The sequence below is a fragment of the Phacochoerus africanus genome, chromosome 14 (assembly GCF_016906955.1).
Source record: "Phacochoerus africanus isolate WHEZ1 chromosome 14, ROS_Pafr_v1, whole genome shotgun sequence".
NCBI classification, from domain to species: Eukaryota; Metazoa; Chordata; class Mammalia; order Artiodactyla; family Suidae; genus Phacochoerus; species Phacochoerus africanus.
The window spans coordinates 4,219,598-4,246,621 of record NC_062557.1 but is presented as its reverse complement, the minus strand read 5'-3'; the positions used below and the strand labels follow the sequence as shown (position 1 = coordinate 4,246,621).

At 60.3% G+C, this 27,024-nt stretch overlaps 1 protein-coding gene across 10 annotated transcripts in view; it reads left to right on the top strand.

Annotated features, from left to right (window-relative positions):
* SEPTIN9 (septin 9) overlaps positions 1–27,024 on the top strand; it is a 153,009-nt gene that overhangs the window by 114,495 nt on the left and 11,490 nt on the right. For 4 of the 10 annotated variants that reach the window (XM_047757121.1, XM_047757123.1, XM_047757124.1 and 1 more), the window contains one exon: positions 26,291–26,482. In XM_047757121.1, coding sequence (XP_047613077.1) covers positions 26,291–26,482 — 192 coding nt within the window. Of the gene's footprint in view, positions 1–33; positions 176–522; positions 726–5,284; positions 5,577–13,073; positions 13,189–17,226; positions 17,290–25,539; positions 25,853–26,290; positions 26,483–27,024 lie in introns of those variants that run through there. The other 6 variants (XM_047757130.1, XM_047757129.1, XM_047757125.1 and 3 more) reach the window with 6 other exon arrangements.

Here is a 27,024-nt window from a genome sequence, read left to right as displayed (position 1 = left end):
CGGCGCAGAGGCTCCCTGGGGGCGTGTGGCTGCCTGTGCTCCCTGCCCAGGTCAGCCCCCAGACCCACACTGCAACGGCCCGGCCCTTCCCCCGGCCTCCTGTGCGGGAGCCCAGCGACCTGCCCACAGAGGAGAGGGAAGGACGTTTTTCTTGGCACTTGGCGAGGAACATCTGGTGCGTCCCGTGGGGCTTTGCTGGCGGGGTGGGTGGGAAGGGAGCTGGCAGGAGGGCTGAGCTTTGCGCTCACAACCAGGCTTGGCAGGAGAAACGTCCGGGACCTGTGACCTGGGGTGGGGGCAGTGCGTGTGCGTGTGCATGAGAGAGAGAGGGAGGCAGGATGCTGTGTAGCCACTTCCTCTCTTCTGAGGATGCTGCTGATGCTAGCGCCACCGCCTCGGGCGTCACACACGGCCCTGCAGGACGGGGCTGGCCACTCCCCTGGAGGCTGCTGGGCTCTGCACCCAGTTAGTCCAGCTGGAGGAGGGAGCCTGATGCCCCTCTGTGCCTCCCGGAGTAGGATGTTGCTTCAGGACAGCTGACCAGGGCTGCTGCCCCCCCCCAATACTGCGACCATTTCTGCTGGGGGCTCCTGAGGGAGGGGTGGGCTCCGCTCGGGCGCGGTTGGAAACGACTCCCAGCGCCCTTGTCAGGACACGATGGGACTCCCTCCTCTCCACTGCATGTCAGCTGGTGCCCAGCCGGGGGGCTCCCTCCGCTTGCCAGGGTGAGTCTAGCCCCTCCCCAAATCTGACGTAGGCCCCTTCGGGTCTGGGAAGGATGCTGCTCACAGATGCACGGCCTGGAGCCAGTTCTCTTCCAGCCCTTCATCTGTGCAAGAAGCCCCGAAGTGGAGTTCCCATCGTGGCTCAGTGGTTAATGAACCCGACTAGTATCCATGAGGATGCAGGTGCAAACCCTGGCCTCACTCAGTGGGCTAAGAATCCGGCATTGCCATGAGCTATGGTTTAGGCAGCAGACACGGTTCGGATCCTGTGTTGCTCTGACTGTGGAAAGAAAGAAGGAAGGAAGGAAGGAAGGAAGGAAGGAAGAAAGAAAAAAAGAAAGAAAGAAAGAAAGAAAGAAAGAAAGAAAGAAAGAAAGAAAGAAAGGCGAGCAAGCCCCGAACTTACACAGGTCACGTTCCAGACTGTGAGGCTGTGTCATTTTCCATGGCTGCTGTAGCAAATTAGCACACACTCAGTGGCTCAAAGCCACAGGGATGTATTCTCTGACAGTTCGGGGGTCAGCAGGCTGAAATCGGGGTCGCTGGGCTAGGTAAAGTTGTCAACAGGGCTGGCTCCGTCTAGAGGCTCCAGGGGGGGATCTGTCCTCGCTTCCTCCAGCCCCTGGTGGCTGCTGGTGTCCCTTGGCTTGCGGCCGCCTCACTCCACCACCCTGCCTCCATCATCCTGCAGTCCCTCTCTCTGAGTTCTTCAAGCTTCCCTCTGCATCCCTCCCCCAAGGACCCTGTGGTTACATTTGGGGTCCCCCCAGATCACAGGGTGCCCTCTGCATCTCAGTCCTTCATCACCGCCCTGCCCTCAAGGTGCCACTCACAGGCTCCAGGAGGAGGGGGTGTGATCCCGTCTCCCACCCGGCTCGCTGTTTGTCCCAGGGCCCTTCTGGTTTTAAGGTGGACAACAGGAAAGCAAATGGGCTCCAGGGAAAAAAGGGACCCGTTAAATTCTCTCTTCTTTAATCTACCGCAAACACATGCACATGGTTGCACAACCATCACCGCTATGTTCACCTCCAGAACCTTTTCATCACATGGAAAGGAAACCCCACGTCCGTGAAGCAGTCGCACTGCATCCCCCCGCCTTGGCAGCCACCGCTTTCTGTCTCTATAGACTGTTTTTTAATCAGTGCCGTGTGGCTTTGAAGTCGATAAACAGAGGCGCGCGGGGCACGTGGCGGACGCCTAGGAGGCCCGCGCCCAGGTGCTCCGCTCAGGGGGCAGGAGTTGCAGTCGCCTGGGTGTCAGAAAGGGTTCCTGGCTCCGTGCTGCTGGGGAAGTTCCTGGAGCCACTGTCTTCGAGTCAAGGGTTCATCCTGGCCCTGAATACATGAGCCCCAGAGAGAACACCAGCAAGGGTTGGGTTGGCAGTCGCCGAACTAGCATCTTGGAACCATGTGACCAAAGCTCAGCACGTGTCTGGCAATGTGCTTTCCTTCTTTCTTTCTTCTTTTTTTTTTTTGTGTCTTTTAGGGCCGCACTTGTGGCATATGGAGGTTCCCAGGCTAGAGGTCAAATTGGAGCTGTAGCCGCCGGCCTTCACCACAGGTCACGGCAACGCCAGATCCTTAGCCCACCGAGTGAGGCCAGAATCAAACCTGTGTCCTCATGGATGCCGGTCAGATGCGTTTCCGCCGAGCCACGACGGGAACTCCCAGCACAGTGATTTCTTAGGAGCAACTCTGCTCTTTCTGATAGTGGAATCTGAGAAGTGTCCCTGCTGTGTCCCCAGAAAGGGGACACTGTGGTACAGGAGTCAGCGGCCGCAACAGTATCTCCAGTAGATGCAGGAGGGTGTCCCTTCCCGTCCCCGTGGGGCTGCACGCATGGGGCTGACAAGGTTCCAAATGAACTGTCCTCCAAGGATCTGGTGTGATCTCGGGGTGCAGTTGAGCCGGTTGAGAGGCGCACGGTCCCGGACAGTCGCCCCGGCCACGTGTGGGTGTGGCCATGGACCCCTGGAAACATGTCCCGTCCCACCCGAGAGGTGCCATACGTGTACGACGCACCCTGGGTCTCAAAGACTTGGTGCAGAAGGAAAAAAATGCAAAGCATCACAAACATTTTTACATCGATCCCATGTCGAGTTGATAATACTTTATTTTAGCTCTTAGGTTAGGGTGCATGAATATTAACGTTACCTGTTTCTCTGTACTGTGGCTCCTAGGAACTTCATATAATTTGTCTTTTTGTCTTTTCTAGGGCTGCACCTGCGGCACATGGAGGTTCCCAGGCTAGGGGTCTAATCCAAGCTGCAGCTGCCGACCTACCCCACAGCCACAGCTACGCCAGATCTGAGCAGTCTTCGACCTACACCACAGCTCACGGCAACGCCGGATCCTTAACCTACTGAGCGAGGCCAGAGATCGAACCTGCAACCTCATGGTTCATTAACGACTGAGCCACGATGGGAACTCCGGAACTTTAAAACGAGGAGTTCCCTGGTGGCTGAGTGGGTTAAGGACCCAGTGTTGTCACTGAAGAGGCTCAGGTTTCTTCTGGGGCGCAGGTTCTATCCCTGGCCTGGGAACTTCCACATGTTGTGGGTGTGGACAAAAAAAGGTATTTTTTGCTGAAAGGTTAGGTGAGCAGCTGCTGAGATATCAGGCCTCTCTCTGTTTTTGCTGAGTGTGTGCTGAGCATCAGACACCAGACAGTGCCAGGGGGCAGGTGCCCTGTATTGGAAAAGCCCCTGGACTGGGGGGCTTGCCAGGTGCAGGGATTCCCTCTCCGGTGTGCTGGGGGCCTCTGTCAGTGACAAGAGCTTGTCACGTGTACAGAGCACCCAGGCTGCCTCCGGGGCCAGAGATCTGGGGCGGGCAGGGTGAGAGGTGGGTTTGGAGGTGGGTTTGCCCACGTGGTACCCAGGAAGGGGTGGTGGGCCTTGGGAGTGGGCTCTGGGCCAAGAAAGCGGGGGGACAAAGTGAGGCCAGAGACTAGAAGGAGGTTCCGGGGGAGCCCAGGTGGCGTCTCTGTGGCTCACATCCTTGGCTCTGTAGTAATTAACGCTGACGCCCAGCCTGGACTCCTTTGTCCCTGGTTCTTGGAGCTGCTTTTAGCCAAGTGAGCGGGGTGTCAGGGGGCTGGGCCCTCCCCACTCTCCACCCCAGGAAGTCACCTCCTTGGAGGACGGGGACGCGTAGTTTCTGAGCGGCGTCCTTGCTGCTCCTGGCACATGTCGTGCTCCGATTCTGGGTGACTGGAGTTGATGAGGCCCATTTTACAGACGGGGAAGGTCCAGGCCAGCAGAGGTGGAGCGAGGGGCCAAAGCTAGTTTGAGTGAAGGGGCCCCCGTCCGGTTTTGACTCTGGGACCCATGTTTGGATCCACCACAGCCTCCTTCCCTGAGATGTAGACGGGGGCGGGGCTGTGCACCCCTCCCCTGGACGCTCCCCCAGCTCTGGCCAGGCGCCCAGAGACAGATGGCAGCTGCTCCCCACGCCCCTTCGTGTGGGGGTGGGAGGGGCGGGGGACACCACCCCTGAAGCCTCTCTGGCAGCTTGCGGACCTGGGAGGCCGCGGGGGCAAGTTGGCCATCGGGAGTGGGAGCGGCCCCTGGGGGAGGCCTGGCCGCCGAGGAACGCGGTCTTGGACCTGGTCGGCCTGCCTGTGTGGCCAGTGAGGAGGGTGCCCCTGGCCTTGCCCGCCAACCACATGGGCGATCTGGGAAACTGTGGGCGTGGGCTGGCCCGTGGGGGCTGGGCTGGGGGGGGGTCCCTCCTCCTGAAAGCAGGAGGATGGACACGGACCCCGGACAGCACTCCCAGGGCTCCAGCTGTCACTCATGCTCTTTGGCACTTGAACTAACTGCTCTCCGGCCCAGGAAGACCCCACACTGGCCCCAGGAACTCTCTCCTCCTCTGGGGGTCAAGTTTGGCCCCGCCTGTGCCTGGGAGTGACTCACTCTCTCGGGGTCAGAGGTCGTGGCACAGGCTGGGTCTGGCCCATCCCAGCGTCCAGGCCCAGCCCCTGCTGGGTAGTTCCCAGCCATCCCTCCTCTGGGGACCACCTAGCCCGTCCCCCCAGGGGTCCCTGCACTTCCCAGGGGCCTGCAGGGAGGGGAGTGAGGAGGAGACTCCGTGACTCCCATTCCCAGGCCCTCAGGGGCTGGAGAAGCAGGAGCGGAATCAGTGGGAGTCAGAGGTCAGAGGCTGGGGAAGAAGAGCCCTGCGCGAGCCGGCACCCCGCCCCCTCCCCAGCCCATGCCTGTCCCCTCCTCTCCCTTCTGGGTCCTGTCCACCCTCACCCCTGGCTGCCAGCAGCCTGGACTCCCGGGAGAGGGTGGCCTGTAGCCTCGGTGTGTCACCAGAGCTCTCAGGGTCAGGACGGGTGGGGGTGCAACTGGCAAAGAGGGAGGGGGCGGGGCTGCGGGGGGAGAGAGGTGCCCGCGGGCAGCGAGCGTCAGATTCTTGGCATCACCCTGCGCTGCTGCAGCCGGCGGGAGGGCAGGCGGGGGTGGGGTGGGGAGGGCGGCCTGGCAGGACTTCCAGGTGAGCCTCTCCCTCGCTCTCTTCCCCGGCCAGAGGCCATGCCACTTTCCTTTGGGGGTGCCTCCTGCTGCCCTGGGAAATCCTTGGTGTCTCTTAGGCACCCGGACGGGGGTGGTTGCCGGGGCGCCCCTTCCCTCGCCGCCCTCCCCCGCGAGCTGCGACCCCCGAGAGCCTCCCTCCCTCTGCGGGCCGTGGCGGTCGCCATCCCTCCTACCTCTGCCCGCGCTCCGGGAGGCTCCTTGTTCCTCGGCCACAAAGCCCCTTTGATCCTCTGCTCGGCGCCGAGCCATGTGACCCGGTGGGCGGGCCGCGCTCTCAGGCGGCCGGCGCAGCCCGACTCCGCTGCTGGGTGAGTCCTCGCTCCCTTTGTCCCTTCCTACCTGGCGCCGCTTCCCGGGGGCCTTCAGGTGGCCTGGCCGCCGGGCAGCCCCACCCCGGCCAGGCTGGGCGCGGCGCCTCCCTGGGGCCCCCGGGGCCTGGTCCCCCCAGCCGGCGGGACTGTCCCCGGGTCCCCGGAGAGGGGCGGCGAGAGCTCGGTCTCCACGCGGGGCCCAGATTTTCAGCCGCGGAGCAGAAGAGAAGGGCTTTGTGTGTCCCGGCCGCGGCTTTGTGAATCTCTGGCCAGCTACCCGAGTGGGTAAGGCCTCCTTGGCCGGAGTTTCTAGGAGCCGATTTCCCTTTCGCCAGGGGCTTCCCTGATTTCCCGGAGGACGGGGAGGAAGTGCGGACAGATACAGATTGTCAGCCCTTAGGGGCAGGCGGCTCCACGACAGGCTGGAGATTCGTTCGTATCCACAGGCAGTGGCTGTGCTGGAATCTGAGCTCGTGGCTGGCGTTGTGATCTGGGGAGTTTGTGCCTGTTGGATTCCTGAGAGGTGTTTTGGGGTGTGCAGGACGTTCCTGGGAGCGGGTTTGGGGGGGGGCGCTGGAATGCATGTGCTTTGCTAGCAGATGGAGCGGGGCGGGTGTGCAGGGGTGAGAAGGAGGCACTGGGAGACATGCCTTCGAGGCGCTGGGGAGCACCCCCAGACTCCAGCGCCCAGCACGTCCGCCCAGGCGTCCAAGCTGGAGGCCGAGGGCTTCATGGACAGTGCCATCTGCTCTGAAGCTTCATCCCAGATGTCCCCTGGGGGTCGACCCAGCTTCCAGGCTGCAGGCCTTCGTCCTCGTCCCCTCCGTTTCCTCGGCCCTGCAGTCTGCTGGCATTTTTGGCAGGGGTTCGGGAATGCATCTCTGCTCCCCCAAGAGAAGTTCGAAATTCCTTTCCTGGAGGAAAATGTGCCGCAGTCCATACAGCGGGGTTCTGGCCGCGGGGACAGCACCCTGGTTGGAATTCAGTTTGGAGCCCACGTGGAAAAGCCTCTCGGGAGAAGGGAGCGGAGGCCCGTAACCTCTTGTGGGTCCCTCTTAGTTGTGTGCGTTTCCCTCCTTCATTCATCACCCTTTTGCCTTGAGACTTCGGAGCCCCAGGGGTGTTTACAGAATTGTCAACTCTCTTTGCAACCCTGGGGCTCCTTTTCAGGAACCAGGAAGAAGAACCAGTTGGTTTAACCCTTTGGGGGTGGGGAGCCAGCATCCATCCGAGGCCTCTTTGGAAAGACGGGGTCTCTCATGGGTCTCTTCTGGGTTGTGATGCGGCTGACCTCTTTTTACACCGTCTCGGGGGACCCGCGTGGTCACTGACCCTCACCCACCCATCCTGTCCTTCCCCACTGCCTCTGTCACTTCCGTGTCGCGGCACCTGCAGGACTCCTGGGCCTACTGGTGTGGGTGTACTTCCGCCGGCCTCTGCTCCTTGTGGCTGGCACTGTGACTTGGTGATGACCAGTCCCGCCTGCATGTGGGCACTCGGAGATGGAGCAGGCAGAGCCCTGTTCCGAGGGAAGGGGGCAGTCACAGGCAGAACGTGGCCAGCACTGTCATTAGCCTTGCAGGGCCCCTGGGGTCGTTTCCAGAGCGCCAGGTCCACTGCCCGGCGCTGGGCACAAGGGCCTTCCCCCCCAGAAGCCCTGAACTCACTTGGGCCACCAGGACCCCGGGCTGACTTGCCTCCCCACCCCCTCTCAGCTTCCCCTGCCACCGTGTCCTCCCTGCTTCCTGTTGTGACACCGCCAGCCTGAGCTGCGCTTGTCAGATAGGGCGGCTTTGCAGGAAAGAGGCGTGTTTGCCAGGGACCAAGATGCATTGGCAGGAAGGGGAGACCCTGTCCTTAGGCGGCCCCCCACCAGCCCAGCGCAGCACCCGGCTTCCTGCGGGGTCGGAGGTCTCCAGGCTTTGTAAGGAAGCCAGGCACCCCCTGCACGCTTCACTCTTGGGTCGGCTTTCGCATAGCGCCGTCAGCTCAGAGCTCCCACCCTCTCCTGCTGGCCTTGTCTGAGAAGGATGACTTTATTTTCCTTGTATTTATTTGCTTGTAGGGTTGTTTGTTTATGGCCACGCCTGCGGCATGTGGGAAGTTCCCAGGCCAGGGGTGGAACCCACTCCACAGCAGCAACCCAGGCTCCTGGAATGACAATCCCAGACCCTTAACCCTCTGTACCACAAGGGAACTCCAGGATGACTTTATTTTAGCATGTAGGGGTGGGGACAGATACTTGCTGTCTGCCCTGCATCCCTGGCCGGGGCTCTCTGCAGTGAAGTTCAGCCTCCCACACCTGCTGTTCCCGCCCATCCCTCTCCAAGCATCCCCGCCCCTCAACCTTGGCTTTGGTCACTGATGCCACCGGGTGCCAGAAAGATGTGGGGTTGGCTATGGGCTGGTGCTGAGGATCCTGGGGCCCAGCTCCCCATAGCTGGTTCCTGGGGAAGATGCTTCTAGTAGAAGTCATAGCCCGTGGCTGGGACTCCCTTCCCAGACGCCTACCTTCCAGCACCAGGCTTTGATTTGTTTGTGGAGTGCCGGGCTGTCTCCTGGGACAGGTAGGGACCTGTCCTCAGAGGCTCAGTGGAGCCTCGTAATGCCTTCCCAGCAGCTCCTGAGGCCGTGGCCCTGCAGGTCAGCCTGGGGCCCAGAGAAGGTGGGGGGGGGTGTCCCATCACAGCCGGATGGCGTCTTGCCCCTCCTGGGAAGCCCTCCAGCCTCCCCACCCCACAGCGGGCCACGGGGAGGCTAGTTCGGGGCTGGTGGAACTGCGGGTGGAACAGCCCACCCTAGGGTGTGGGTGGGTGGTGGGGTTCCAACCTGCCACTCTCTTCTCTTTAATTACCACTGGCCGGGGAGCTCTGATGCTGACTCTGTGGGGGCCCGAGCCCCATCCACCCTCAGAGCAGGGTTATAATCAGCTCCAGGGATCTCTTCCTCCCAGTGGGCGTCTGGGGTGCGGGGCTGGTCTTGGTTTGGGGGAGGGGACAGGTGAAGGTGAACCCCTCTGCCCACTCCCCTCTTCCTGGCTGGTCCAGCCTCATTGCCATTTTTAAACCTTTTAATCTGGGCTTAGCAGCTGCATCTCAGCAGAGGGGCCAGGTTTCTCGTCGCTGCCCTGAAGCTGGGAATGAGGGACACACCACACCCTCTGTGATTTGTCAGCCCCTGGGCACCCACGCTGCCCTTGGAAGCCCGGCTTGGGGTTCTGGCGCCAACACTGACCCCCGCTGGTCCTCGGGAGGGAGGGCCACCAGCCTCGGTGGCACCCTAGCTCTGTCCCTTTGCACCTGGCCCACAGCACCCTCTCCGGGGCCCGCGTCGCTTGGAGGGGGGGCCAGCCCCTGCCCTGCTCTGCGAGTGCCAGGCGCCGAGTGCCCGGTGCCCCACGGGCTGTGGCGCAGCGTCCTTGCTGGTATCCCTGGTGGAATGTGCCCGCACCTCCTCCCGCCCCGCAGCTCCTTATCTCGTATCTCGTCTCCCGGGCCTGGTCCAAGGGCCTGTCACTCGCTGAGGTTTAACCGGGAGCAGGAAAGTGAGTCGCAGTCCTGCGTGGAGGACGCCCCACGGCAGGTGTGTCCTGCCTATGTGTCCTTCCCTAGACCCCGCACCCGGGTGGGTTGGGATCTCCTGGTCTTTGTGGCGTCCTGGATGTCCGAGGTGCCCGCTGGTCACTGTCAGAGTGGCCGCAGAGGCGGCCCCGTGTGACCACAGCGTTTCATCTTTTCTCCGAATGCTCCGTCGTTTCCGTGAGACAGGATCGAGGGGCCTCGTAAGAACTGACATTTGTCTTGCGTTCTTCACATGAGCTCCCACTGGACCTTTTTTTTTTAACAAACAAACAAAAAGTTATCTATTTTCAATAAAGAGAAAGGAGCAGCATTTCTTCGGTGACTTAAATACATTCTCCTGGGCAGGGGACTGGACCAGGCGATCCTGGGCCCGCCACACACCCTGGTGTGCCAGGGGAGTGAGGACAGGGCTCCAGTCTTTTGTCCCTTGTCTGCCGGGGACGGAGAGAGAGCCGCCTGTTGCCTGGGGTCAGTTGTGGGCCCGGGAGACGAACAGTGGGTTGGACAGAGGCCGCCCCGTTGAGTCAAAGGGAGAATTGCTGTTGACAGTTGCTCGGGGGCTGGTGGGGGCCAGAGGGTGCAGAGAGCCAGGACGGGGTGTCACAGCCACCCCAAGGGGAGCGGTGGCCTCGCTCACCCTGGCCCTGCGGTGACAGAGAGCGCAGAGCGGGGGCACCGCAGCCACTTTGCAAACCGCTGGTCACCGCAGTGGCTTTGCAGTCTGCCTGCCAGGCCCGGAACCCCACGACTGGCGCCGTCCTCCGACCACAGGGTACTCTGGGCCCGGGCCCGGGCTCCCCAGTCTCCACGTCGGGGAATTTCATTGGCGTGCTGTCCATCACTGCTGGTGGGGCGGCCTTCCCTCCCCACGTGACAGGTGGGGGCCGCGGCAGTGGGGACCGATGGGTCAACGCATCCGTGGCAAAAAGGTATCTTTCCAAACGCTTCCTCACGGGAAGAAGAACAGCTTTTCAAAGGGCTCTCGTTTTGCGTTGGTTTGCGGGTAGTTGTTTAAAAATTGGGAAAGCAGAGGGACCTCCGATGTGTCACCTGCTGCCTTGAGGTGCTGAGGACAGGTGGGAAGGGGCCTTTCCTGTCCTCTCTGGACTCTGGCCACTTGCCGTCCACCCTGTCCCCAGAGCCACAGGTGAGGGCGCAGTGGCCTCGGGCAGAGAAAGGGGCTTGGGCCACGTGTGGTCACGTGCCCCGATTGGGGGGGGGCAGATGTGGGGCCTGCTCCTCAGATTGCTCCTCCATGAGGGCCGCCCCCACACGGCACCCCTCAGCAGATGTCTGCTTCCTGCTTCCTGCTCGTCTGGCACCAAGTCCCTCAGCTGTCTTTTTCCGTCTTGCCTCCCCTGCCTCCTCCGGGGCTCACAGTGGACCTGGGCGGCTCCTGCCTGTGTGCCCTCCGCCCTCCCTGTCCCTGGTCACCCCCTCGTGCCTTCATCCAGCAGTGCTTTGGGGGCATCCTCTCTGCTGAAGGGCCAGGCCCGCCCTGGGTCACAGAGGGATGGGGGGCCGTGACCTCTGCGTGCACCCTGGTTTCTGCACTCAGTCTGCTGCCAGTTCGTGGTGGGGGGAGCTGGGTGAGTCAGGGATGGGGGCGGCCCCTCGAGGGCTGGGGTGTTTGTGGGTTGGGTGGAGGGGAGGCAGACCCCCTGAGCTGGCTCCTCCTCAGACTCCTCCCAGCCCACCAGGGGCCTCTCCAAGGCTCGCTGGAGAGTAGAAAGCCGATTCCCATCACCCACGGGCCCCCGGAGCTAAAATCATCATTAAACCTTGAGCAGCCCAGAGGCCCCCTCTCTCTGGGGCCTTGCCACCCTGTAAAAGTAAGTTCTCTGGTTGTGGCTTGTTGGGCGTCCTTAGGGTTTGGGATGGGGGGAGGGAGAGGACTTCGGCCTCTAGTGGGTTTGGGGGGGCCCAGGAAATCCAGTGGCTGCCCCCCAGCAGCTTGGCTCCCTCCATCACTTCCTCTGGACCTGCACTGGGGAGTCTGGTCAAGCGGGGCCGCAGGTGTCCGCCAGGCCTGGGTCCTGCCGCTGCTGCGGGTGGCTGCACCCTGCTGGCTCAGGCACTGGAAGGGGTCTGAGCAGGTGTCTTGGGACAGAAGCACAGTTTTCCCCTCTGTCTCGTCTGCCCAGAGACCTGGGATGAGCCAGTTCAACCTTCCTGACTGCTGAGGGGCTTTTTTTTTAAATTGCCACTTGTCCTTCCTTTCAGATTTCAAGGGGGCTGCTCCCAGGTCATTCTGTGACTGACTGGTTTCCAGCCCAGGGCACTCAGGACCCTTTATAAAAATTCCTGTTGAGTCCTTATAAGTCAGCAGAGTCACCCGGCTGAGAATCCCACCCCCATGTGGGGCTGAAGAATTGATAGGGAGTTCCGTGGAGGCCAGATGCTGGATTGGTCCAGGGGGCAGAGTGGACCAGAAGGACACAGTCCTTGCTCTGGTTCCTGGGGAGCTCACAGCCAGCAGCCTTCTCGTTGTTGGAAATGGCTTTATCGACATAGAATGCACATTGCAGAAGATCCACTTTTAAAGTGCAGTGGTTTTACATATATTCAGTTAGGCAACCATCATTACTAATTCTGGAAGATTTTTCATGCCCCCTCCCCCTCAAAGAGCACCTGTTTCTCCTAGCCGTTGCTTTCCAGTCCCAACTCCCTGCTCCGAGCCCCCAGCCCCCAGCAGCCAGGAATCTGCTGTCTGTGTCTGTGAACATGCCTGTTCCTGGTATTTCATATCAGTGGAGTCACACACTAGGTGGCATTTTTCGTCTGGCTTCTTTCACGTAGCACAGCGTTTTCAAGGTTCATCCCTGTGAACTGCGTCCACGGTCCGTTCCTCTTTACACCTGTATAGTATTCCACTTTACTGCTGTTTGTCTACGCCTCGAGGGGCTGATGGGCATTTGGGCTGTGTCCACTTTGCCGCTCTTGGGAAGCATGTCACAGTGAACAATGGTGTCCAGGTCGGGTGTGGACGTGCGTTTTCATTCTCTTGGGGGATTGCAGGGGTGCGTGGGAAAGCTTGACTCTCCAGCACTGGGTCAGGGTGTGCGATTGGTCCCTGGGGCCCTTGCCCCCAGTGGCTGTGAGCATCTTGAATAGCACATCTCAAATCTGAGTCGCTGTGCAATTTGCTGGGGGTCCTTTTGTTTCACTGTGAGTCCCGGGCCCAGCTCACTGGGACTGGGTCACTCCAGGTGGCATCAATGCAGGACGCGGGGAGTCGGGGGTGGAGGCGAGGCGCAGAGGGGTTTTTTGGGTCTGCAGCTGGGTCCTGTCTCTGACTTCTAGCTTCCTTTGCCGGCGCGGGCCTCCAAACAAGGCAGAAAGGGGAAATGGAAGGACTGTGTGTCCTCTCCCGGGAACGGGGAAGCGCGCAGCGGTGAACTCGCTGCTCTGCGAGAGGAAGTGGGTGGAAGGAGGGTGGGTTTGGCGAACCGCACCGCCAGGGGGAAAGTGGTGGAGAGGATGCACCCCCTCCCACCCCAGGGGGCTGGGGGCTGGGGGAGGTGTTTCCTTCCTGGGAGGTGGAAATTCAAGGGGCTGCCCCTGGGATGGGGGTCGGGGGGACGGCCACAGGTCCCCCATGCTGCAGCGTTTCTGGACTGTTCCCTGCATCCCAGCCGTAGAGCGATGTGTCATTTAAACCTCCGCACAAGCGCATCCCGCAAAGGCCCACCCCTAACACATCTGGACGCCCGCTCCCCCCCAGCAGCCTGAGTCTGGCCTCGCAGGCTGTCCTGCTGTGTCCACTCAGCATCGCAGGCAGGAGTGCGCTGGGGAGGGCAGAGCGGTCAGCCCGGTCCTTCCTCCTCCCAGCCCTCCCCACCGGCAGCATCCGGAGGGACCTCTGCTCCTCGCCAGGCAGAAATTACCATATGAATGTGGCTCCATCGCAGAGCTGCTGGCTAGAGAGACCCAGGAGGGAACAGGCTCCCACCGTCCCGTCGGGGGCCTGCAGGTTCTGTGCCGACTTCGGCCCGACCGGTGGAAGACGCCAGGCATTTTCAACCACAGTAGGTCCCCTGTTGGGGGTGGGGGGCGAGGGGCTGGGTTGGAGTCCGTTTGCGGGCGATAGGGGGCAGGCTGGGTCCCAGCAAGTGTGGGAGACCTCAGGGACTGGTGTGCTTCCTCTGTGAACTTGCTTTCGTCTCAAGTTATAGAAGAACGTGTAGCTTCTGTCGTTCTTGTTATTTTGGTCTGATTTCAAAAGTCGCAGCTCATTACCGCCGGAAGTGTAGACTCTTAGGAAGGACGTGAAGACGCAGATCCCGACAAAGCAAATCTGAGCGTTTTGTAAACTGTAAAGTGCTGTGCGCAGGGCAGCCGGGCCCCTTGTGTTCCTGGCCAGGTTCCAGGGGGCTGGGACCGTGTCGGTTTGGGGACTTCCGCAGAGCCCCTGCTCCTGTCCTGATTAAATTCCCTTTGCTAGTTGACCCAATCCCTCTGCAGTTGGGGCTGGTGCTATGTTCCATTTAACTGCTGGACAGCAGATTAATGGACACCTAGGGACTGGCGGCCTGGTCACCCCGTGTAGGGGACCCACTCCTTGCCGTGGCACTGGCCGGCCCAGCCGTGGCGTGGCTGGGGTGTCAGAGCTGGCACGGAGCCCAGGGTGGGCCCAGGTGTTCAGACCCGAGCCCCCCGCCTGCTGGCTGTGCCAGCTCTGTCTGCCTCAAGCTTCACATTTGTGCTTCTGGCAGAGACCCCACGGCTCCAAGCCCCTGTTAGGGGTAGATGAGGAAGCCGGTAGGGGCTACGGGCCGCCCAGTTTCCCTGCCCCGGTGGGCGCCCCCATCCCCCCACTGACCATTTCCTGAGCAAAATTTCCTGAACGGGCAGGGGCTGTCCCAGGAAGTCCATCCATCCTTCTGCCGAGGTGCTTTGTGGCTCCAGAAGGAGGATGGAAACCGGAAATCGTTCACATCTCATTCACATGCTGCTACACACTGGAAGCCGAAAGCCGAAAGCCAAGGAGCCCGTGGGAAAGGATGCTGGCAGGCGGGCCAGAGCTGGAGAGGCGTCATCTGGATGGACCCGGAGCCGTGGCCCGTGATGCTCCGGGAAGAGAGGCGGGCAGTGATCTCACCTTTCCTTCCTCCTTCCTTCCTTCCTCCAGCATCTTAACTGGCCACTTCCATGTGTAAGGTTTTGTGACAGCAAAGGAGACAGAGCCAGACATTCAACAAAGGAAGGTGAAATCCGAAGTTGTGAGCAGGGCCTCTGGGGAGGGAACCATGGGGCCCAAGGGGGAGTCCCCGAGAGCAGCCCGGGGAGGACCTCTCCGGAGCCTTGTGTCTTCTGGAAGGAGCCAGGGAGACGGGATGTTACTTATATCGAAACTGGAGAGCTGGGCATTGGCTTGCATTTAATTAACAAATGCATTTACGGGGCCAGGCACTGTTCTCTCCTTTGTACATAGCTTGTTCGGTCCTCACTGCACAAGACGAGTGTTATTATCCCATTTTACGCATAGGAAAATTGAGGCACAGCGAGATTAAGGTACTTGCTCGGGGTCACACAGGGAGTCTGGAACGGAACAGGGTGCCAGCCCTGGGATTCTAGGGCCTGGGGATCTTGGGTTATCCCGGGAGCAGGGGGAGAGTCGTCAGGGTTTCAAGCAGGGAAGTGATGTGATTAATTTGTTTTCAACAGGCCTTCCTGGTGCTTTGAGACGGATGGGCTGTGGAGGGCAGTTCGTGGTGGTGGCTTGGATTGTGGGAGCCATGGGCATGGGAGGCAAGGCTACTGCCTGCAGATTGTATTAGATTTGAATCGCTAGGGCTTCGGGATGGATGTGTGCATTCAGGTGATGGAAGGAGGACCCTGGATTTCTAGCTGTAGTAACTGGATGGAGGGAGACGCAGTTCCTCATGGGGGGTGGGGGGCGGGTTCAAGCTCCAGAGCGCCGTTTGGGGCATGTTTGGTGGGAGACAACCAGACTTCACTAGGGCAGAGGCCACAGATACCCAGTCCTGGGCAGGGGGCCTGGCACGGTGGGACATCTCTGCTGAGTCATGATGGACTCGAGGGAACGGTCAGGTTGGCACTGGACTGAGGTTGGCATTTGATGGCCCAGGGATGGGCGAAGTCCCTGGGGAGAATGTCCAGCCAGGGACCAGGCCTGCGTCTGTGGGTTGGGGAAGACTCAGCGAGGTGGCTGAGACAGAGGAGGAGAATCAGCAGAGGGAAAGCTGGGCCATCAGGGGCTCCATCCCTGGGCTCGGGGCCAGGGTGACCCCTTTGTGCCATGCTCGTCAGAGCACGGCGGCTCCATCTGGTCAGAGCTTCAGGCCAGAGCGCAAGCCTGCAGGAGTGCCGGAAGAGGGGCCCTGCCGGCGTCCCTCTGGTGTCCAACCCAGCACAAGGCTCAGGGGTGTGTGCGCCCCCTCCCCGCAGCCAGCGTCTCCCCCCCGCCGAGCAATGTCCCGGGGGTGACACCCGTCTATCCGCACACGCTGCTTTTCCTGGGGGATCCTGGGGGAGACGGGGTTTGTGTCTCCCAGATGCTCACACGGGCCCTCCACCCCCTTGCTCACTGCAGAGAGCATTTCAAGTCCCAGGTCCTGCACCGGGAAGCCTCGGGCCGTGTCCCAAGCTTTCACGGGCCTGCTCTGGCTCCTCCGCTCTGCCTCCTCCGCTCTGCCGAGGGGCTCTCGTGGGCAAGCAGGGCTGAGGTTGCGTGGGGCGGGGAGCCCTGGGGTGTCTCGGTCAGTCAGGGCTCTGAGCCGCCCGGCGGCAGGGGCCCAGACCAGGCGGGCTGTCTGCAGAGTGGACGAGGAGGAGGGAGCTGTGGTAGAGGCCTTGGGGGCTTCGAGGCTGTGGGCCCGCTGCTCCCTGACCGCCTGCCCTCCTGAGCAGAACCCGGAGGGGAGTGAGGAGGATGACGCCAGCTCTGCCAGCGCCCATCAGCCTGGAGCTGGAGATGCCAGTGGGTGGGCGACATGATTCTCAGTGGTCCGCAGCTGCTGACCCTTCCTTCCTCCCCCGGCCTCCCCGGACCCTCCAGCCTGCGGCCCAAGGTGTCTTCTCCCTCCCAGGGTCGTTGGCCAGGCTTCCGTCCTGCCCAGGACTTCCTGGGTCCCTGGGTGGCCCTTCCCTGGCCCTGCCTTCAGCCGCACCCCCTCTGTGACTGGGCAGGGGGCACGGGGCGGGGGGCCTTAGGCAGCATCCCGCGGAGCCTGACCTGAGAGGAAGTGCCTGATAGCTTTGGGGGGAAAGCTCTTTTCCCACTTCGCTCCTGGCCTGGGGACGCCCCCTGGCACCCCAGAGACCCCTGTCTAGTTCTTGTTATTTTAAATGATCTCATCAGTTGTGGGAGGAGGAGCCCCCAGCGCCCCCAGTCCCGCCCCCGGTTCACCAGGGAGCTCTGGTGTGTATCCACTGACAGTCCTGCAGATAGGAGAGAGGGCTGGGGAGGGGCTGGGGGAGGAAGATCCTGGCCCTCCCCTTAGGGGACATCCCTGATAAGAGGAAATTCCACCCTGTGACAAATGGCCAGTTTCCACCCATCCAAGGAGGAGAATCTTTTTTCTTTTTCTAACTTTGCAAACATTTGCCAAGAACTAACGGAATCTCTTTGGCCGCCTCGGACGCGGTGGGCGGGCCGGCCGGGGCTGGATCTTGGGTTTGCCTTGGGGTCTGGGGCCATCGTGCTGGAAGGTTCCGGAGGGGAGGGGGCTGCTTGGGGCCTCCTTCCCTGATCCTTCAGGCGAGTGGGCGGTAGAACAGAAATAAAAGATAAATCCCTTGACACAGGAAGTCGGAGGCCTCATCCCTGGCCCTTGCTGCAGCATAAGTTCCGCAAGCTGCTTTTTTTTTGGGGGGGGGGCGGTCCGAGCCCCGTGGCTGGTGGAAGTTCCTGGGCGGGGGATTGAACTCGAACCACAGCAGCGACCTGAGCCGCTGCAGGGACAGCGCTGGATCCTTCACCCACTGCACCACAAGGAAACTCCTGGAAGCGGCTCTTTAGGAAGTGAATAGGACGGCGGCCGCGGTGGTGGTGGTGGTGGTGGCGGTGGCGGCGGCGGCGGCGTGCAGGTTGGAACCTGCTCCGGCCGAAGGTTGATGTCTCTTTAGGCCGCCGGGCGGGGTGAGCAGCCGAGCAGGAGGAGGAGGTGAGGAGGCGGGCTGGAAATGAAGCAGCAGAGGGGGGCCTCTTCCCCAGGGTGAGGGGGCCGCGGGCTGAGAGCTGGCTGCGGTCCAGGTTTGACTCCGTCGACCGAGGCCCATGGAAACCGTGTTGGCAGAAGCCAAGACCTTCTTGAGATTCCTTCCTGGACAATAGAGGTTTGCTTTAACGGGTTTGGCGAGAGGAAAGGGCAGGCAGTCAATGTGGGGGACCCCCCCCCGACTTTGGGGCGCCTCAGGGCCCTGAATGAATAGATTCGGACGGGGGTGGGCGCTCTCCTGCTGCGTCCCCTCCCAGGTCCAGCCGATTGAGCGGGGTCGTGGGAACCCCCTCCTGGGCCGCCCCTCCTCCCGGCGTCTCCACGCGCAGAAGCCGAGCAACTGCAGTTTCGTTGCAATTGCAGCTGCAGTTTCGTTTCGGGTCCCCGCGGGGGGGGGGCGGGTGAAGAGGCGGCCCCTTCACCGGCAAATCCCGCCTTTCTTTGTGCTGCATCTCCGAAGCCTGGGTTTCAGGCCAGAGGGCAAAGTCTCAGATTTCTGGCCTCCCGGTTCCTGGTCGGACTGGGGAGAGGCTTCCTGCTCTGTACAAAGTGCGAAGTGTAATTCGACTTGGAATTCCTCATTGATGAGATGAGCCGTGGGCGCTTTTTAAATTCGTGCCTCGATCCCTGCCTGCCCGCATTTGCAAAATCCGGTCGTTTATATTCAGTGTTTCCATCTTTAGAAGGGAACGGGAAGGTCCCTGGTGACATTTATGGGGAGTTTGTGGTGGCCTGGGTTGGCTAACGGGGACACGAGGAGGAGCGGAACCCAGTAAATGGGAAGAGATCCTGTTTCAAAGCCCTGCGGAGAAACGGCACCCCGTCTCCCTGATGGAGACCAGCTGTTCAGAACTCGGCCTTTGATCATGGGAAAAAAAACCCTCTTCCTCACCCTTCCCTGGTCATGGAACCCAGAACTTCTTTGTTAAACAGCTCAGTTCAGAAATAACATGATTAAATGCGAAGTTTTCTTTAGACTAAGGTAGTCTCACCAAGAAACCTAAGGGTCCTTTGATAAATAAACCCCCCAAATAGTCCAGATTTATTTGCTTGTGTCTGTTATCTTGTGTATTTTTTTTTTTTAATTTTTAGGGAGAGAGTTTTGTCTTCTTTTTTTTTTTTTTTTTTGTCTCTTGTATTTTTAGGGCCACACTCGTGGCACATGGAGCTTCCCGGGCTATGGGTCTAATCGGAGCTACAGCTGCTGGCCTACACCACAGCCCTGCCGGATCCGAGCTGCGTCTGTGACCTACACCACAGCTCACGGCAGCACCGGATCCTTAACCCACTGAGTGAGGCCAGGGCTTGAACCCGAAACCTCATGGTTCCTAGTCAGATTCCTTTCCCCTGCACCACAAGGGGAACTCCCCCGTCTTTGTAAAAGAGGTTTGTGGAGTTCCTGTCGTGGTTCAGCGGAAACAAATCCCGACTGGGAACCATGACCTTGCAGGTTCGAGCCCTGGCCTCACTCAGTGGGTTAAGGTTCCGGCGCTGCCGTGAGCTGTGGTGTAGGTCACAGACGCAGCTCGGATCTGGCATGGCTGTGGCTGTGGTGTAGGCCAGCAGCTGTAGCTCCGGTTAGACCCATAGCCCGGGAACCTCCATGTGCCGCGAGTGTGGCCCTAAAAATACAAAAAAAAAAAAAGAGGTTTGTGATACATATACAAAAAATCCTGAACTGCTGTCCAAGACTGGGTTCCTTGGGGCTGCTGTGAAGCTGCCTTGATGTTTTTGCTAATAAACATTTGAATATGTGAACTTCATATTCCTATGTGCCACCCGTTTTCACTCAGATTGATCTCAAGCCTATAGTGTCTTCTTTCGGTTTGTTACTGGGTGATAATAGGCACTTGATATTTGTTGTAGTCCTGGTCCACTAAGACCCCCAGATCGTTTTCTGCTGTTGCTGTTTATGGCCATTTTAAAAAGAGTGAAGTATAATTAATGTGTAATATTTTACGATATAGGCGTACTGTATAGTGAGTCACAGTTTTTAAAAGTTATACTCTATAGTTATTATCAAATATTGGCCCTGTTGTACGATACATCCTTTTAGCTTATTTTGTACCTAATAGTGTACATACATCTTAATCCGCTACCCCTGTATTGCCCTTCTCCCTTCCTTTCGCCACTGGTAACCATTAGCTTGTCCTTTTGGGGGGGGGGCTGCACTCTCGGTGTGTGGAAGCTCCCGGGCCGGGAATCAAGTCATTAGTCACAGCTGCGGCCTATGCCACAACTGGGGCAACCCCAGATCCCCAACCCACCGCACCACCACACTCACTCTGCCACAATGGGAACTCCCAGTTGTATTTTTTAGATTCCACATGCGGCATCATTCTGTATGTCTCTCTCTTTCTGACGTATTTCACTCAGCATAGTGCCCTCCAAGTCCATCCTTGCTGCAACATTTCACTCTTTTGTAATGGCTGAGTTGTATTCCTTTTGTGGGGGTGTGTGTGTGTGTGTGTCACATCTTCTTCATCCATTCATCTGTGGATGGACACTTAGCTTGCTTTCATAAATTGGCAGTTGTAAATAATACTGCTGTGAACATTGGAGTGGATGTATCTTTTTGAATTAGGTTTTGTGGGGCTTGTTGTTTTTGTTTTTTGTTTTGTTTTTCAGATACATACCCAGGAATAGAATTGTTTGGTCATTTGGTAGTTCTATTTTTAGGTTTGTTTTTTTTGTTTGTTTGTTTTTTGTCTTTTTGTCTTTTCTTGGGCCGCTCCCATGACATATGGAGGTTCCCAGGCTAGGGGTCGAATCGGAGCTGTAACCACCGGCCTACGCCGGAGTCACAGCAACACGGGATCCGATCTGCATCTGTGACGCACACCACAGCTCATGGCAATGCCGGATCCTTAACCCACTGAGCAAGGGCAGGGATCGAACACAAAACCTCATGGTTCCCAGTCGGATTCGTTAACCACTGCACCACGATGGGAACTCCTATTTTTAGTTTTCTGAGAAACCCCTGTATTATTTTTGGGGTAAATCACAGCCCCGTGCAGAAGAGGATGGAACCCCAGCCCTCCCCGATTTCACAGCCTCCCTCCCCATTCACTCCTGAGAAAAGGTGGCCCAGCGGGGCAGGAGGGGCAGAGATAGGGCAGGCGCCATGGGGGGGCCAGCTGCGACCCTCCAGTGGGGCTGTCCCACCAGGAAGATGAGCCTGGGCTAATGGTAGGCTGCAGGAGTTCCCTGGTGGCTCAGCGGGTTAAGGATCCAGCGTTGTTACTGCAATGGCTCTGATTGCTGCTGTGGCGTGGCTTTGATCCCTGGCCTGGGAACTCCCACAGGCCGCAGGCACTGCCAAAAAGGAAAAAAAAAAAAAAATGGGAGGCTGCAGAGAGGAAACTGCCAGGGTTTCCTCCAGCTGATCTGTCACCCCTGGGTGTCCTTGCTGGGCAGTGAGGGGGCTGCTTACATGGCCTCACAGCACTGGGGTGGGGGCAGGGCACAAGAACCCAGGACCTGAGTGTGGCATCTGGGCCTCCGCTGCCTCCAGCTATAAAGCTGGCAGGTGAGCGCTCATGGGCACAGTGGGTTCTTTTCGATGCATTTCTACCAGCAGCCTCCTCCTTTCTTTCTTAACATAACAGCTTGTTGAGATAAAATGCCCCTGCCCTACAGTCCACCCGCTTAGGGTGTGCGGGGCCACCGGTCACTAGTCACCACCGCCATCTATTTCCAGAACACGTTCGGCGCCCAGAAGGAAACCCCTGCGCCCTGCGGCCCAGCCCCTGGCGGCCACCCGTCTGCTCTCTGTCTCCGTGGATTTGCCAGTTCTAGACGTTTCGTTGAAATGGACTCCTACCGAGTGTGGCCCTGCCGTCTATCTTATGCCCTTGAGCGTAATGTTTTCTAGCCTCCTCTGGGCTGCGGCGAGTCCGTGTCCAGCGCTGATGGCCTGCCATGGCTCCCGTTCTTCTGTGTGCATTTGCCAGGTTCCTTTATCCTTTCCTCGTTGGTGGACCTTTTAGATATTTCTTGAGTCGCTCCTTTGCGCCCCTTCCTGGGCTAGGGGGTCCCCTGAGCGAGCCTCGGCCTCAGGTCGAGGGTCTTGCAGGGCAGGAGTGCAGTGGGGGGCAGGAGGAGGCCACAAAGGGCCACACGGAGCCGGAACAGGGACCCGAGGCCCCTGGATCCCAGCCACGAAGCCCGCGCCGGGCGCTGCTCCTCACTTTGGCTAGAGGAGGTCCAAAGCGTAGCCTTTCTGAGCATCTGCTGTGTTTCTTCATAGTTAGGCTGGATCCCCACAAAACTGAAAGGGGCTCAGACACGTGTCCATCCGTGTTCCTCGTTGCGTTATTCATGAGATGCAGCCAAAAGGTGGTTGCCACTTGGTGTCCCTTGGCAGATGGCCGGGCACGTCATGAAATGCTATTCAGACCTAGAAAGGACGAAATGGTGACAAAAGCTGCACCAGGGATGAGCCTGGGGACACTGTGCCCGTGGAAGAACCTGACGCAGAAGGACAATTGGCATAGGATTCCAGCATTTATACGAGGGCCCCACAGGGACCAAGCAGAGCAGAGGCCGTGGCGGGAAGGCTTAGTGTTGGCTGGGCATGGAGCTTCTGTCCGGCACGATGCAGGAGCCTGGAGATGGATGATGGGAGGGTTACGAGCTGCTGTGGACGTGCTTAATGATGCCCAGTAGAGCTCTTAACGTGGTCAAAGCGGTCGAGGTTGCGTGTCGTGTCTTGTTACCACAACAGAGAAAATGACGGGGCTGGGAGGAAGGCACAAACTGGGGTGCAAGGTCGCCCCCACCTGCGCTGCCCTTCTCCAGGGGAGGGTGGTGCTGTGGTGGGCAGTAATGTTGCCCTGGGCCTAGGAGCCTGGGGAGAGAGTGGCTGACCCCGTGGAGCAGGGGTGAGGCCACCCCAGGGGTCGCAGCCACCCCCAGCAAACCTAGCATTCGGTCCCCAGGGTGTGGCTCTGGGAAGGAGGGGTGAGCATCCCCCCTCCCTCCATCCCCTTTCCCAGGTCGGAGCAGTGAACATAGTGGCAGGTGGTGCTGTGTGACCTTGGATAAGTTGCTTGACGTCTCTGAGCATGGGTTGTCCACTTTGAAAGCGTGGGGCTCCCTCTTGCTTTATGCGCCTGACGAGCGTAGTGAGAATCATCTTGGACATGAAACAGGAACCTCTTGCTTTTCTGTTAAGAACTTCCTTTTCCTCCTCGTGGCTTTTGATGAAGTAGGACTGTGAAACAAACCTGACGTGACAGGGCCACGGGGAAGAGAGTGAGGCCCCGGCTGCAGGCAGAGGCCCTGGAGGAGGATGGGGCACCACGTGGGGCAGGGGGGCAGGGCAAGAGGTGGCAGCTCTGCGACATGGGTCTGACCGTCACCGTCAGCAGAGCCCCCCTCCGTGTCCCCTCCCTGTAGGGCCCCGTGGGGATCTACACGTCCTCATCCTCACTGGAGCTCATGGCCTGTGGGGGGGACATGGTCTGTTGGGGGGACGCAGATATTAATCAGAGATCACAGAAGCGAGTGGGAGGTTACAGCACCGATGAGATGCACGAGGTCTCGTGGTGGCCAGACCACTTCCAGTGCATCGCAGAAAACATCGCCGGGGCCCTCGGCTCCCCATTTGTCGAACGAGCAGGTGGGGCTAGAATTCTCTGCTGTCCGGTATCGGTGGCCTTTGCCGCGTGTGGCTCTTTAATTAATTCAGATGAAAAAATCCAGTTCCTCATTTGGACTCGGTGCCGTTCAAGGTCCCATGTGGAAAACAGTGGGCGGTTCCTCAAAAAATTAAAAATACTCCTACCCTTGGACCCAGCCATCCCCCTTCTGGGTTTATACCCCAAAGCTTTGAAAGCAGAGTCCCGAGGAGGTGTCTGTCCCCCATGTTCCCAGCAGCACTCTTAACAAGAGCCAGACGCACAAGCAGCCCGAGTGTCCATCCGCGAGTGAGCGGGTCAGCGCGATGCGGTCCCTTCACCCCGTGGACTGCTACGCAGCCTGCAGCAGGAAGGACGCCCTGACACCTGCTGTGACCGGCATGGACCTTGGGGACCCTAAGCCCAGTGAAGCCAGCCAGGCCCCAAAGGACAAATACTGCCTGGTAGCACTTCCGTGGGGTCCCCCCGAGGTTCCACTCCTAGAGATAGAAGGGAGGATGGGGCAGTGGGAGTTAGTGCTCAAGGCAGACGGTTTCCGTTTTGCACGCTGAGTTGTGTAGATGCTTGCCCAGCACTGTCGTACCGCACACTTCAAATTGGTTAGGATGGCACACTTTGTGTTATAGAATACATAATAAATATTTTACCACGATTTTTAAAAAGTCACACGTGGCTGCCTCATCGGGCGGTGCTGGAGTTGCTGGTCCGTCCAGCTGGCTCGAGCCCCCGGGGTCCCGCTGGGGTTCCCAAAAGTGACTCTAGGCCAGTTGGCCTGCCAGGGCCTTTTGCTCTCCCCCCGGGGCGGGGGGTCCTGAGGGCAGACCCCAAAGTGCCCTGGCGGGTAGGTGCAGGGGGAGGAGCTCTCGTGCTTGTGGGGGACGTCAGGGGGGTGGGCAGAGTTGGGGTTGCCGACCAGGGTGCCTCCCAGCGGGGGGCCCTTGCAGGAATGGCCCCTCACCTGTGCAGGAGGCCAGGCCCTTCCCCCAGTGGAAAGGATGGCGCTTGTCGTGTTTTTATGATGACTTCTCAAGCGGGGGCCCTGGTGGGCAGGATGTTTGCTTTGGTTCGAGTTTCTGCCCTGGATGTCAGTGCCTGCGGAGGGGCCAGCCGGAGCCTCCCTCGCTCTGCGGCTCCCAGGGCCCACGGAGGGAAGTGTGGGGGTTCGGGGGTGGCTCTGCCCGGGAGGGGGTGGGGGATGGAGGGAGATGTGGGGGTGGGCAGGGGGCCGGCCCAGTCCCGGGCAGAATGGCTCCCAGAGCCACAGACAGATGGAAGCAATTTTCGGTCACGTGGGGCAGGGGCTGAACTGCTGCCCCGAAAGACAAGGCCCCATGTCTGTCTCCAGGAAGCAGCCCCAAAGCCACACGTCCAGGCCAGATGCAGCTCTGCTCTTTGTTTATTTAAAGATGCTGGAGCCTGGGGCAGAGTGTTTCTGAAGAGTGAGCAGAGGCCCTCCGAGCCTTCCGTGCCGAGCAGGGAGGAGGCCCCCCAGTGGCGGCTAAATGGGGGTCCCCACCTCCTGGGCCCCTCGCCCTTCCCTGGCCTGGGGGGTGGGGGCAGCGAGGATCCGAGGCCTCAAGTGTGCGCCTGTTGTTAGGACAGCTGCGTGGCCCCCCGCGGGTTTAACGCGTTAGGCTCCTGGCCCGTCTGTTCTGTGAAGTAGGAACGGCTGTGCTTCGTCCAGGCTGCGGAGACTTGGGACGGACCCCCCAGCCCCACCCTGTCTCTGGGATTTATAACCTGGGGTCCCTATCCTCCTTCCTGGGAGGATGGAGACAGACAGATGTGGCTGCAGAGGCCCGAGCCCAGGGGCGAAGCAGGGGGTTAGCGTCCGGTTATTCCCCCAGGAAGTGGAAACGCACTATCCGAAAGCCCCGCTGTGGCCTCTGGCCTGGCGACCTGTGTCCTGCTGCTTCCTGGGGGTGGGGGCGGGGGATGGGTGGCAGGCATCTGAAAGGAAGGCTGCATGCCCAGCCCTGCCTCCTGGGCCCACATCCAGAGCTGATTGCAGGGGAACCAGCAGCCCTTCCCTGGGGGCTGGCAGGCGGGGCTCGTGGGGTGGGGTGAGGCCAGCAGCAGAGGAGGCTTCAGGCCCGCGCTGTGTGGTCCCTTCCCGGGAGCTCGGGGTGCCCCAGGAGAAGAGACTGTGAGCCTCCTTGGTGGGGGGGAGGATGAAGCCAAAACTCCTTGGCTGGCAAAGTGGGTGGGGAGAGCCTGGACTCTTGGGGGCAGGGAAGGGGGCGCTGGGAGGCCAGCCCGGGAAAGGTGTGGCCTGGGTGTGTGCTGTGGGGCTCATGGGGACATGGCCAGTGTGCTCCAGCCGGACCCTGTGGGGAGCCTGCACTGTTCTGAGTGCCCTGACCAGCCTCTCTGGGCGTGTGCACCTCAGGCCCCACTGGGCCCCTTCTGGGTGTCCCCCTCCCCCACTCCTGCCCCCAGGCCTGGGCATGTGGACTTCTGAAAAGAGGAAGCTTCCAGCCTATAGATCACAGAAGCCTGAGTTATTTTGAGCCTTTCAGCCCCATCTGCAGACCTGAAAGCAAAGCCTTGCCCTGGCCTGTGGGTGTGGGGCCTGCAGGTGCCAGGAAGCCGGAAGGAAGACGGCCACCAGGATCTAGTCCAGGGTGGGAAGCAAGGGCAGTGCCCCCAGGTGCTGCCCAGGTCTCTCTCCCTCCTGCCATCTCCTGGGAACACCTGGGCCCTGAGGAGCGGGCCTCTGCACCCAGACACTCCTGCCTGCAAAGGAGCCCCTCCTCCCAGCACTGCCGCCACCCCGGGGCTGTTGGCACACACCCTGGACGGAGCCAGCGCTGGCTCCCTCCCTCCTTCCTGCAGGAGGCTGCCCCCTTCTATATTCTGGCTCACAGGTTGGCCCAAACGCTGGCTGTTTGACCCCAAGGGCTCTTAGGCTGTCAGGCCGCAACAGGTGTTGGGGACTGTCTGAGTCAGTGAAGGAGATGGAGGGACCCACCTGGGTACCTTGGCTGGGCAGGGTGGAGGCTGGGCAGGATGGAGGTGGGCAGGGTGGGGGTGGGACAGAGAGGGCGCTCCCTTCCCTCAGGGCAGATCTGGGTGCAGCTCAGGTGAGGAAGAGGAGGTTGGGGGGGTCAGCCTGCCCTGGAGCTGGGGGAGGGGCACCAGGTGGGCAGGGCTGATGGTTTGCCACCTGGACTGAGGCTCCTGCTCCGGGGCTTCCTCAGGGGCCTCTTGAGCAGCTCGGTCTCCCCACCTGAAGATGTGGGGGCTTAGCAGACACCTGCCTGGGACCCCCGCCACCCCTCATGCGCCCTCTCCTCTTTCTGCAGCCTCTGAGGTGGCTCCGGGCAGCACTGGCGACATGGCCGACACCCCCAGAGATGCGGGGCTCAAGCAGGCGCCTGCGCCGCGGAACGAGAAGGCCCCCGTGGACTTCGGCTATGTGGGGATCGACTCCATCCTGGAGCAGATGCGCAGGAAGGCGATGAAGCAGGGCTTCGAGTTCAACATCATGGTGGTCGGTGAGTCCCCGCCCCACCGCCGCTGGGACCCACGCAGGGCGCCGCGGCCCGGGCCGGCCCCACGCGCTCCGGGCAGCGTCTCCCGTGAAGTGGGGGCTCTGGCCCCAGCCTGTGCGGTGTCATATGTGCATGTTCGTGCCCCCCAGCAGGGTTCCGGCCTCTGCCAGCTCCTCCGGGCACCTCTGCCCGTCATGCTTAGAACCTCTGAGACAGCTGGGCAAGCCCAGCACCAGGCCGGGCTGGGGACCAGAACCAGGGGCCACCACTTTCTGCTTTTAGCTCCTGTTGGAGCGTCCCCTTCGCTACAGCTGAGCCCTGGTGGGGCCACCCGCCCCGCCTCCAGCAGGTCTGGCTGGAGGCTTCGCCGCGGCCCCTGCAGGGCTGGATCACTGGTCACGGGGGTGGGGGGGAGGTCATTGACCAGCCTGGCCCAGACAGGGTTGGGGGCCAGACTGCGGGGACAGTGGGCAACCCTTGTTCCCCAAGACCCCTCAGGTCCCGTCCTCACAGTAGCCCTGTGAAGGGGACGCCCCGTGTTACAG